The sequence below is a fragment of the Mastomys coucha genome, unplaced genomic scaffold (assembly GCF_008632895.1).
Source record: "Mastomys coucha isolate ucsf_1 unplaced genomic scaffold, UCSF_Mcou_1 pScaffold15, whole genome shotgun sequence".
In the NCBI taxonomy this organism is placed as follows: Eukaryota; Metazoa; Chordata; class Mammalia; order Rodentia; family Muridae; genus Mastomys; species Mastomys coucha.
In genome coordinates this window covers 19,675,903-19,688,251 of record NW_022196897.1, presented here as the reverse complement: position 1 = coordinate 19,688,251, position 12,349 = coordinate 19,675,903, and the positions used below count along the sequence as shown (strand labels likewise).

General features: G+C 49.5%; 1 protein-coding gene across 2 annotated transcripts in view; it reads right to left on the bottom strand.

Annotated features, from left to right (window-relative positions):
• Positions 1-12,349, bottom strand: part of Abl1 (ABL proto-oncogene 1, non-receptor tyrosine kinase) — a 110,515-nt gene that overhangs the window by 8,883 nt on the left and 89,283 nt on the right. For both annotated transcript variants that reach the window (XM_031369760.1, XM_031369761.1), the window contains exons 4-7: positions 9,811-10,083; positions 4,187-4,271; positions 3,686-3,863; positions 2,065-2,249 (exon numbers count right to left, since the gene is read on the bottom strand). In XM_031369760.1, coding sequence (XP_031225620.1) covers positions 2,065-2,249; positions 3,686-3,863; positions 4,187-4,271; positions 9,811-10,083 — 721 coding nt within the window. The remainder of the gene's footprint in view (positions 1-2,064; positions 2,250-3,685; positions 3,864-4,186; positions 4,272-9,810; positions 10,084-12,349) is intronic.

Sequence of the window (12,349 nt, the reverse complement as noted above, 5' to 3'; positions counted from 1 at the left end):
ACACGTGCACACACACAGCACACTTCTCTCACATGCATACATACATACACACTCTCATATACACATGCACGCGCGCGCACGCACGCGTGCACACACACACACACACATGCAAGAGCACAGGATGTACACCTCCACACCGTGCAGCAGAGAGACCTGTAGGGCAGTCCCAGAAATGACATTTACCAGCTCTCTATTAACAATAGCCCAGGAAAGGTAGGACAGAGCAAAGCTGTTTACACATGCTACACTAAAGCAGTAAGGGAGAGAGGGGAAGGTGAACCCCTGGGGCTCCTCCATGTCAGCTGCCATGCTCTGATCATAGAGAGCTCTGTGACTGTCAGGCCATGGGTTGTTTCCTAGGTGGGTGAGATTATCTCCCAAGTCCCTTCCGCTCTAAATGTTTTCCAGAAATCGTGAGAACTTGCCATATTTTGGTGCTCTTCTTCCCACTAAAAGAACTAGGTCTCCTCAGGAAACCAGGTGATGGGGTCCGGGACAGGGAAGAGGCCTGGAATGGCTTTCTGCCTCCCCAGAGCAGAGCTATTATGGAAGACTATGGGGCATGTTAAAAGGACAAAGATTGATGGCCAAAGACGAGAAGAACCACAGTACACTGGAGCCTAGGGATGTGTCAACATAGAGCTCAAAGCAACACCACAAAAGACTAGCAAATATAACTGCCACCACCACAGGGCACTTGGAAAAGTGGGAGTCCTGAGAGGCAGCTTCTGAACCCACCACTCCTACACCAAGTCCACCACTGGACAATCAAGCACATAGAGCTTTCCTTTTATACTCCATGGCTAACTGAATGTGGAAGAAAGGAGCTGGAGATTGAGCACATGACAGACAGCCCCTAGCAAACGACCACTGGTCATCAACAGCTACTATACCACAGTCCTCTAGTGTAGCGGTTTCTCAACCTTCCTAATGATGTGGTGACCCCAAGCATAAAGTTATTTTCATTGCTACTGTTATGGATTATAATGTAAATATTTTTGGATATAGAAGGTTGCCAAAGGCATCATGACCCACAGGTTGAGAACCGCTGTACTAGAGGAAGAAAAAGCAAGCATTACGGATCAACCAACCTAAAAGCACCCGCCTCTGATAATGTACTTAATGAAAGAAAAGTCAACTTAGATGTCAGCAGCTACCCAGGTCTGAGCGTGCAGCTTCTTAGAAGACTAAAGCTAGAGGCACAGAACAGATCATAGCACAGAGATACAATGAACAAAGTCTAGATTCTGGAAGGTCTAAAGGAAAGGTGACAGAATTTATCAATAAATGAACAGCAGGGAAATAAAACCAGTGATGGCAGACACAAGCTAGAGATACATAGAACACATCCATGTAGTGAGGGACCGTATCTGGCTCCCAGGTGAAGCAAATACTGGAACGTGTATGTGCAAAATAATATGTGTGGAATTTGCTTTAAAATAACAAGAGGCAAGGGAGTAGGCAGGGAACGGGGCTCACCACTCAACTCTACCTTCTTTGGTCACCCTTGGCATGAGAAGTTCTTAAAGATGGACATTGTGGTGCATACCTTTAATCCCAGCACTTGGGAGAGAGAGGCAGAGGCAGGCAGATTTCTGAGTTCAGGGCCAGCCTGTCTACAGATTGAGTTCCAGGACAGTTGGAGTTGTTTAGGGAGACCCTATCTTAGAAGACAAACAAACAAACAAAACTGTTCTTTTAAAAATTAAAATAAACAACAGGTGACACTCCCAGATGAAGTGCCCCGTTATAGCGCAAACCAAAGCTAACAGCTCTCCTGCAGAGAACGTGATGCTGGATGCTGCCGCAGGGTCGGCTGCTGCATCATCAAATCCAAGCAGTAAGTACAGAATGAAGAACTGAAGGTGGTGCTATTCTGGATCATTCTAGAAGTCACTTTTGCTTTGTTCTTTGAAGAAAAGAGGAAGCAGGAGTTTAAACTAAACCAGAAACAAACCAGAAAGAGGATGTAGTGGTGGAGGAGAGATGGAGGTATAGCAGTAAAGAGCCAGTGAAGCAGAAGGGGAAACCCCTGGCCAGGACTGCCCAGGACCTGGCCCTTACCCCAGACGTCCGACTTGATGGAGAACTTGTTGTAGGCCAGGCTCTCAGGTGCTGTCCACTTGATGGGGAATTTGGCTCCAGCATGGGCCGTGTAGGTGTCCCCTGTCATCAACCTGCTCAGGCCAAAATCAGCCACCTTCACCAAGTGGTTTTCCCCTACCAGGCAGTTCCGGGCAGCAAGGTCTCTGAGGAAGGAAAAGGGTCATCTGAAGGTGCTCCTGGCTGACTCCCTAGCTGTGTAGCTCCACTACTACTGACAGATATGACGCTGACAAAAGAAGACCAAGTGTAGTCCCCGAAAGCTTTCAAATGACCCTCTGCAGAGCAACAGTCCCGTAGCAAATATCAGTTGGGCCACAGCAGCAACACCACGAGCAGACAGGGTGGCAATGGGAGCAGGTCCTGCCCCATGATCTGGAGCATGTTAATTACCTTGGAACTCAGCTACCTCAGCCACAAAATGAAGACAGTAACAGGGTGTGCCTGGGGCAGCTGTATGTGCTATCCCTGCTTTCCTCTTGCTTCCTCATGTTGACTCAAGGGTTTGAGGAACTCTCCCATATAGTCACCTCCTGAATCTTCATGGGAGGAAGGGTCTAATCTTTGGTTCATGGATGTTAAACATGAAGTTCTGAGGCAATTGGGAACCAAGGAATGAGAGGATGAGGCAGCTCAGGGCAATGACTGCAGGATACAGCTTGATCACCAGCAATGAGAGAGAAATTAAATACACAAGAGTTGTGCCTAATAGGATTTTTGGTAAGGCATTTTAGTATGTGAATGGAGGGGGAACGAAGCTGGCCATGCAAGGCGAGCCAGAAGTCAGGAAATCTCAATTTGCAGCATCAGAGGGTACACTTTGCTGAGCGACAGGAGCATTTGGATTGGGCTCTTGTGGAGCAGAAAAAGATCTGTCTTCCGAGGGGCTGCCAGCATTTCACACACGCTACTTATTCCTGGCTATGAAATCTCATGTCGAGGTTTCACACTTGAGTTAATTGGGTAAGAAAGGTCACCACAGTGGCGTGGAGAACATCTTGCATGACGGAGTTGGGCCAAGCCCATCAGGCTCCCTCCTGCACAGGTTGTCACTCTGCTAGGAAGCCACTTCCACCAGCAAAGCATGCAAACCCAGATAATTGTGGCACACTTGAAGGTCAAAACACTCTAGGTTTTAAAAACAGCAACCAGCTTGCATGTATATAATTCTCCAGCCATGGAAACATCCCTAAACCCAGTGACAGCTGGTGGGCAAGGAAACACAAAGAGAAGGAGGAAAAGCCACACAATGACGCTAAGCCCAGGCAGAGAGAGGCTTTACTGACTGAGTGCTAGCCTTGGGAATGCTCGGTTTCAGAGGGAACCAAGATTATCAGGAAGAAGGTCTTTTATGAATTTCATTTAATATTCCACTAAATCCGAAATGGCTCAGAAATGAAACACTTCTTTCCCTTCTTTCCCTGGGGATTAGCTGCTCCACTGGTCCAGGCCTTGGGCCTGAAGCACTTAGTCCCGCCAGCCTCAAGCAGTGCTTACGTCAGGCACTTGTGTCTGCCTTCATTTTGAGGGCCAGTGAGCTGCCAGGACCAAGGCTGGGCCCCTCTGCTTTGCCCAGCCCTACCTGTGGATGAAGTTCTTCTTCTCCAGGTACTCCATGGCTGATGAGATCTGTGTGGCCATGTAGAGCAGCACTACGGCGCTCACCTCCTGCCGGTTACACTCCCTCAGGTAGTCCAGCAGGTTTCCATAGGTCATGAACTCAGTGATGATGTAGAATGGAGGTTCCCGGGTACACACCCCTGACAACAAGATACAGAGGCTTCAGCATGGGGCTCAGGGGAAGGAGCCCTAGGAAAGCCTAGCACTGAAGAAAGGGCTCCTGGCCTGGTAGGAGGGCTCAGTGAATAAAAGCACTTGCCATGCCATGCAGGCCTGACCGCAGAACCCACATGAAGATGGAAGGAGAGAACTGACCAGACAAAGCCTTGCCTGGCCTCCCCTACACACCCCTAAACACTCAGTTCTCTTTTATCAGGAAGTGAGGCCCTCTCAGCCAGACATTTGGAGCAGAACCCCTCACAGCAGCAGTGGCGGCCCCTCTTCTGAGTCTGTGCTTGGTTACCTAGCAGCTGCACCAGGTTAGGGTGTTTGATCTCCTTCATCACTGCGGCTTCCTTCAGGAACTCCTCCACCTCCATGGTGTCCTCCTGCAGAAGGTAAGTTCAGATGCATAAGATCTGTTTAGCAAGGAAGTGCCTGAGAGGACAGACACAGCTTCAAGGGCTAAGGCAAACAGTAGTGGCACCCTCCACTCAGCCTAGGCCACTGCTTCTGATGAACACTGGTTACACTGCCCTTGAGAGGCTCAAGGGGTCTCATCTTGGTGTTGTGAAGACTCCTGAAGGGGAAATTCTCAACCAGGGCTCACATTGTGAACTGCTGCTCTCCAGTTGGTGGAGCAATTGTGGGAGGCTGTGGAACCTTCAGGAGGTGGGGCTTGCCTAGAAGGAGTTCTCATTATAGACAGGTCTCTAAAGGTCAGACCCAGTCTCTGGTTCTAGAGCAGCTCTTCTCTTCCTGGGCTACAATCATGGGAACAACTTTGCCACACACTCCTGCCATCTCTGAGCAAGCCGCTCTGCCATGCTGTCTGCAGTGATGGGCTGAAACCTTTGACACCATGAGCCAAGCTGAATCTTTTCTCCTTTAAGATGTTCTTGTCAGGTATTCTGTCTGGCTCAGCGAGTCAATGGGGCCATGAGTCAGTGGCCTGGTATTGCTGCCTGGATCTTCTGTGGGGTCTTGGTGAGGTGTGCAAACACTACAGAACTATTTCAACAAGTATTGTTTGCTTCCCGATCGATCCAACACCCTTAACATTAAAGAGGAAACAGTGTGAAGCATCTGAAATGGAGCTGGCTTGAGAGAGCCACTTTCCAGAGTGCCTTATACTGTCAGATAGACCCTGAGCTACTTAGGTATGCAACATCATGAGCACCTAATGAAGCAATCATCGCTGACTAGGGGGTCAATCACCCAGATTCTAAATCAGTCTCTAAAGTAGCTCTCTGATGACTCACAGAATCATCTTGTAGGCCACACAACACAGGGCCGGAGATGGGCAGACCACTCTTTCTACCTTTTCAGGCTGAGCCTGAAGGGTTGTGGTCTATCCTCTCCAGCCTCCTTGAACCTAAGCCACTGTTCCTTTGAATCAACTACCAGAAACAGGAAGCAGCAACAGTGAGTGGCAGGGTCTCCCAAGCTGCAAGAACCAGGCTTTGGAGGCAAGGAGGACAGTAGGTAGGCCACATGTGGTGTCTGCAGGGAATCTGCCTGTGTGGTACAGAAGAGGCTTCATGAAAATCGCCTTGCCTGGGAAGACAGCTTCACCATACCTCATGCTAAGTGTGGAGCTGTCTACATGATTAGCACTGTGGCTGTTCCAGTTCTTTCTGTGGAAAGGGAAGTGACACTCCTGAGGATGGACCAAACTTTTCTTGGAGCTTTTTTTTTTTTTTTGGTCAGCCACACTGAGAAGCAAATCATGACCACAGCCAGTGTGATGGCTTGTTATCACCAAACATGGGTTCTAAAAGACTATGGAAATGCTATCTACTGTTCTTTAACAGCATGGGCTGCTCTAATGTACCACAGCATGCTGGCTGTTGCTGCCCAGCTGTGCAGAGGGCATTCATCCCATGCCACCCACCACTGGCTGCTAGGTTCTTCAAGTCTCTTCTGTTCCACAGCTGCCTGACAGCCAGTCTGGCTCTGGTGTGCAGCACTGAGATGTACCTGGTGGCATACTATGGATGCCTGCCAGAACCAGGAGGTCAGTACTGCACAATACAAATGGTTTTGACACGGTTATTCTCCAGTGATACTTCCTAACACTCTAACCTTTCTGTTCTAAAGCAATGCACCACAGTAAACCACACAGGCTCATCATCATAAATCTCAGTTGCTGTGGAGCCACCTACCCTGATCCAGAAGACTCACGATCTCAAGGCAGAATCACTCCCAAGCACCTTCCTGCTGTGCCTGTGGATCCCCACTGTCTCTCACACAGGCACACACACCCTATGCAATCACTCCTTCCTGTCCATCTGCATGTCTGTCTCCATCCCATAACACACACACACACACACACACACACACACACACACGTCATGTATGGGGCAATCATGGGGCCTTTTTTCCTTTCAGAAAAATCAGTGTGAGTTTGTCTCCCCCTGCTGGAATTAGACATGATTCAATTAATCATGTAAACTAACGTTTTTAAATATTGAAATTTAAAAAGTAAAAAAAAAATGCCAGGGAGCTGGAGAGATGGCTGAGCGGTTAAGAGCACTGGCTGCACCTCCAAAGGTCCTGAGTTCAATTCCCTGCAGCCACGAGGTGGCTCACAACCATCTGTAATGGGATCTGATGGCCTCTTCTATCATGCAGATAAAAGCATTCATAATATATAAACAAATCTTTAAAAACAAAAACAAACCCCCCATTCCAATTTGTGAGGTCCTTCTGCTTATTTTTTAATCCATTACATCCTTCTGAAGACATTTTCCTTTTACACACTCAAATGGAACCATGAAGGCTTAGGTGAAAGAAGTGCTTGGAGGATTTTCCTTTCTCTTTATTCCTTGTGCTTACACTTGTCAGGGGCCGGGGGGTGGGAGGGCTGGGGTGGGGGCTCTTCACAGGGCCTGCATGGCTCCACCCTGTGGGAGACAGCAGGAACTCTGAGATGGTGCTATAGGGGGGCTAAGAGAATGGCTTGTCAGTTATGCTGACCTGGCTTTGCTGCTGTGTGAGACCCTGGCAACGTAATGACCTATGACCCTCACCCCACTCTTCTGTGAATCTTTTTTTTTCTTCTGTCTTTCCTTTTTAGAGGCAAGGGCTCACGTGATAACCTCAAACTCCTGCTCCCCCTGCCTCCACCCCCCAAGAGCTGAGATTCCAGCTGTAGACCATGCTAGCGATCAAGCCCAAGGCTCTGTGCATACTAGACAAGCACTGTGAGCTGGGCCACATCCTCAGTCTCCAGACTTGTTTTCAGTGATGCGCCAGCAGGCACCAAGGACACACACTCCAACTGCGGTGGCTGTTACCTCTGGCTGTATGGATGGAACAAGCACACCACTCGTTTAGAAGGAGGACTGGTTTTCTAATGAGTACTGTCTTTTCATGGGCACTGTGAAGGGAGTGCCTTACACAAGCAGGCCTTGCACCCCCTGCTGGTTAAGGATGGGAGGAAGCAATTCTCTGTGAGGCTGCCAGTAGGACTCTCTTGAGAGGAGTTTCACAGCCAAAGCCAGCAAGGGAAGTCCATGACACAGTCTTTCACAACCTGTGGGTTGCAACTCCTTTGGAGTCACATATCAGATATCCTGCATATCAAATATTTACAATTCACATCAGTAGCAAAATTACAGTTGTGAAGTAGCAATGAGGTAAGTGTATGTGGGGTCACCACAGCATGAGGAACCTCGTTAAGGTAAGTGTATGTGGGGTCACCACAGCATGAGGAACCTCGTTAAGGATTGAAGCATTAGGATGGCTGAGAACCACTAGCATAGAGGATGTGGAGGAAGGTTTTCCTAAGGAGCAGAACTGAGGCTTATGTTCATTTTTTCATGGGGTCCGAGGAGTAAGACTCTAAAGGAGGGAGATGGTTGAACAGAGCTGGGCTTGGGAGTTGGGTGCCTGGGTTTGAGTCCTGCTTCAGGCCTCCAGCTCCCACAGCCTTGGAGGTAATGCCTTACTACTCTAGCAATCTGTCAGCACCATGAACCAAGGAGCTGCTGTATGAACTAGTATATCACACACTCAGAGCTCTGGGCTACACCAACTCAGTAACTCTGGCCATTTGTGTAATTTGTGTGGTTCTCAACCCTGCCAAGGAGGTAAAGAGTCAAAATCCTTTACTCTGCTCATCTGAGAAATGGGTAACAGATGGCAGAGCCTCACTCCTGCAGGGCTCGGCAGAGTGGGGGCAGTTTATTTAGCAAGTCTTAAGACACACAAGTTGTACACGTGTGTCTTAACACACCTCCACAGTGAGCGCCCTGCCTTGTCAGATACCATGCAGGATTACTGCCAGGTACCTACCCAACAGACCCTATTGCCTTTACCAACCATGGCGCATACACTAATGAAGTTCTTGGGAACTTGCTGAGGTCTTAAAACACCAGAATAGATTCTCCTCTGGAGTACTTCCTGCTATGCAGAACTGCAGCACTGCCCATCGATGGGGCCTCCCAGCTGTGTAACCCTCATCTTCTTTAATGTTCTGATTTTTACACATATTTGTTTGTGCTGTGTGAAGAGCGTGTGTCCTGGCACATGTATGGTGGGAATCAGATCTCTCTCACCATGTGGATTACCTCCTGAGTGGCCTTGCCACCCTCCCTTGAAGGGTTTCAAACAATCCTTCCCTCCTTGCTGAAACCTAGACACCCCGTGCTTTCCCTCTTGATGTGTTTGTAAATCCCTGTCAGCAGTGCCTCTCCCTCCAAGCTATGGTGGCCTGGTGTACTTGACATGGTTCATCAGCATTTTCCCCTCTGCTCTGCAAAACTGATGGCATTAGGTTTGCCCTGAGTGCCTGCCTCTCAGTGGCTCCTTCTCCTTAGCTAGGGCTTCCTAGTGTCTCTCCTGGCCTCTGCCCTTCCTCACAGTAGTGGTTCACACTCTTCTATCCAGTGCAGCCAACAATGCCTCCTCCCTGCTCAGCAGAGCCCGGCACCACCCTGACCCCCTGTGCCACCATCATCAGGGTTTTGTCCATGTCTGTCCGATGTGGACACCCAGGACTGAGCCTGTTTGGCAAACAAATATGATGAACTCATATTACATTTTAAAAAGTTGAATTTGGAAAATGCCTGAGAGTCCCTGAGGCAATCTGCCCTCTGGCCCTCCCCTCCCCCAGCGCTGGTCTGCCACAGGGCCAGAGGAAGGGGAGATGCTCAATATGATGACTGGGAAGCTGCTTTTCATTCTGTAATGCACTCTTGCTCTAAACAGTTATTATGCAATCAAAAGTCCTAGCTTCTATTTTCCTGTCTCTTATTGGCAGAGCTGGGGCTGTCAGATGTACTGACTGGCTAAGTTGGGACACAAGTGCACAGTCAAACCTGTGTTTCCAGCAGTGGAGGACAGCAGCCAGTCACAGGTTATCATCAGAGTCCGTCCAAAACATGTACAAGCAAGCAATGTAGTTCAACACTAGGGGACACTCTCACCATGGGGACAAATGTGGATCATGCAGATTCAAGGAAGAACATGAACCACCTGCAAACACAACACATAGGTCAACAGTGGAGAGGTGTGTGGCCCTGTGATTCAAGGAAGGCCACAGCCCAGTGACAAGCAGGACTCTGTTTGCAGAAACCTGCCATGTGAGAGAAGGAAAGCACACCAGGACACCACACACGTGCCTTTCCTATCAGCCCACAGAAGTCCACATGGGACTCGTGGCTCATGATTCTCCTCCAGTCCAGCCTCTGTGCCTCTTTCTCTGAACTCCCATAAGGATGCAGCCTCCATGTCACCCGACAAGAACAGAGAGCAGGTTTTGAAAAGAACACAGCTACAGAACAAGTGTGCTCTCATAACTAGCCTTTCCTGACCCTCAGCACAAAGCCACAGATGGAAGATGCTCAGCCTCACAAAGAGGCAATGGCAAGGAGGCCTGAGGCAGATATCCACCCTCAGGCCTTGGCCAGGCCCCAAACCCACCTTCAAGGTCTTCACGGCCACAGTGAGGCTGTACTTTTTCCAGACGCCCTCGTACACCTCCCCGTACTGGCCTCCACCCAGCTTGTGCTTCATGGTGATGTCAGTGCGCTCCATTTCCCACTTGTCGTAGTTGGGGGACACGCCGTAGATGGTGGGCTTGTTGCGCTTGGGAGCTGGGTAGTGGAGTGTGGTGATGAGCCCATCAGCCACTGTAGAATGATGGTGAACCAACTCAGCCAGAGTGTTGAAGCGGCTCTCCGAGGAGACGTACAGCTGAGGAAGACAGGGAACAGCCCTCATTCACGGAGCACAACCCTAGGGGAAAGGCTCTACACACTGTTTAGCGTCACCTGAAGCAGCAGCCTCTAGCAGGGGTAGAACTTACCCACACAGATGCTCAAAAGCCCAAGGGCATGTGTCTCTGCTAAACCCCACCCAACATTCCCCCCTTTAATCTCCAATTTATTGCTTTTAATTATTTTTTTATTATTTTTGTTTTATGAGTATGGGTAATCACATGTATGTATGTGCACCATGCACATACCTGGTGCTCTTGGAGACCAGGATAAGTAACTAGAGTTACAGAGAGTGGTTGTGAGCCACCATGTGGGTGCTGAGATTAGAACTGGGAGCCTCTGTAAGAGCAGTAGCCAGTGCTCTTAACCCTGAAGAGACATCTTTCTAGTCCCTACCTTCCAATTAAATGTTTTCCCTCAGTGTCCAATCTGAAGGATCTACTGGGGTGGAGGACAGTGTGGCTCAATACCCAGCCATGTTCCTGTCAGCACTTTGCAGGCCAGCACAGCCTTTTCCAAGATGGGACCCAGGAAGACTGAGGTAGGAGTTCTTTCAGGCTTCTCTGAGCCACAGCACTGGGGACAGCAGTGGCAGAAAGCACTCGGTGGGGATGCAGCCACCTGTTTCCTGCTGCTGCTGTGCTGTGGGAAATAACTGCTCCATGCACATCTATACGGACAGCTGGGCTCTGGGCACTGCAAGCACTGAGCACCTGACTTGCCCCAGCAGCAAATTCACAGTGGGGGCTGTGGGGGTGCTGGACTCTGAGAGTGCTGATACTTGGTAAGACAGGGTCAGGCTGTGACTACAAAGGTGACATCTTGATAGCAGGGCGGGGCGGGGGGGGGGAAGGGGGAGAGGGGAGGGAGAGGAAGAAGGAAGAGGGAGAGGAGAGAGGGGAAGCCCAAGACACACATAGTAGACACAAGACCTTTGGCTGTGAGTTATGCTGAGCACCACAGGCGTCATGGTCTATATGCATGGCCTCCAGGCAGCAGTGTGGTGTGGTATGGAAGCTTTAAATGCGGTCTCAGGAGGGGTGTAAGGCCTTCCTGAGAGCCCAGAGTTCTCTTGCTCCAGAGTGCAAGAGGGGGAGTTACAAAGGAGCCAGCCTGGTCCCTCCATCCCTCTCTGATGAGAAGCCTGTTCCTTCCCTCACTCAGCTGACTGACTACTCCACTAGTCAACTGCTCCTGGGTCAACGGTCTGTACCACGCTGCTTCAATTTTCAGCTTTCCACACCAAGAGCTAAATAAAACTGTTTCTGTGAATTAGCTGCTTCACGTTGTTTCACTGTGGCAATAAAATACAGACACAATTATTTTCTATAGCTTCCAGTATTACTATTAGATTCTTAAAACACATGAAAGGAGATAACCACAAGGGGGAGCAAGCTCCCTTTCTCTGCTTGTCCATAAGATATAGACACATTTTTTAAACTCAGGCAGGCCAAACCTGAATCTATAATTCTACTAAAATAGAAGGTCAAAGTAACACATGTTCCTCACCCTGTGTGACAACTGTGGTCTCTGTGTGAGAAGCTGCGTCTGAGCAGCAGGACCCTCCAGGCTGAGGAGGCCCCTCTCTCACCTCAGAGCACCTAGGAGAGGCTGTACGAACTGTTCTGGAGCCTCAGTAAGTTAGACTAGGACATGAGCCAGTGAAGGAAGGGGTGAGGTGGCCCCATCATAAGCTTGGGACCCACACAATGTTGCCCACAGCCCTCCCCTTAGTGCTGGTCACAGACACAGTGTACTTGGTAGGGTTTTGAGGGAACAGCTCCCTGTCTCTGCCACTCCCCAAAGAGCTATGACTGACTTCATTCTCCAACCTAAGATTTACATATCATCATTAAATATTACAGTCAGCTGCCCTCAAGTGCACTGTGGCTCCATCCCAGGCTAGAGTCATGCGTCCACTCTGGCATCTGCCTTCTGCCTGCTCTAGGTTTTGAGTAGAGCTTTGGTGATAATCAGAATGAGCAGGGGGAGTTCACGGTATGTTCAGAGAAGCAGGGGAAGTTAGTACTGTAAGGGGCTTGTTCCGTGCTATGCTTGCTTTATAGCATACAGCATGCCAAGCCAGGATTCTGCCTCTTCTTCATGAAGAAACCCCCATACTGACTCTCCTTGGTGCCATGCCATCTGGATTTAAGAACTGAGCCCAGGGCTGTAGAGATGGCTCAGTGGGTAAGAGCACCGACCGCTCTTCCAGAGGTCCTGAGTTCAATTCCCAGCAACAA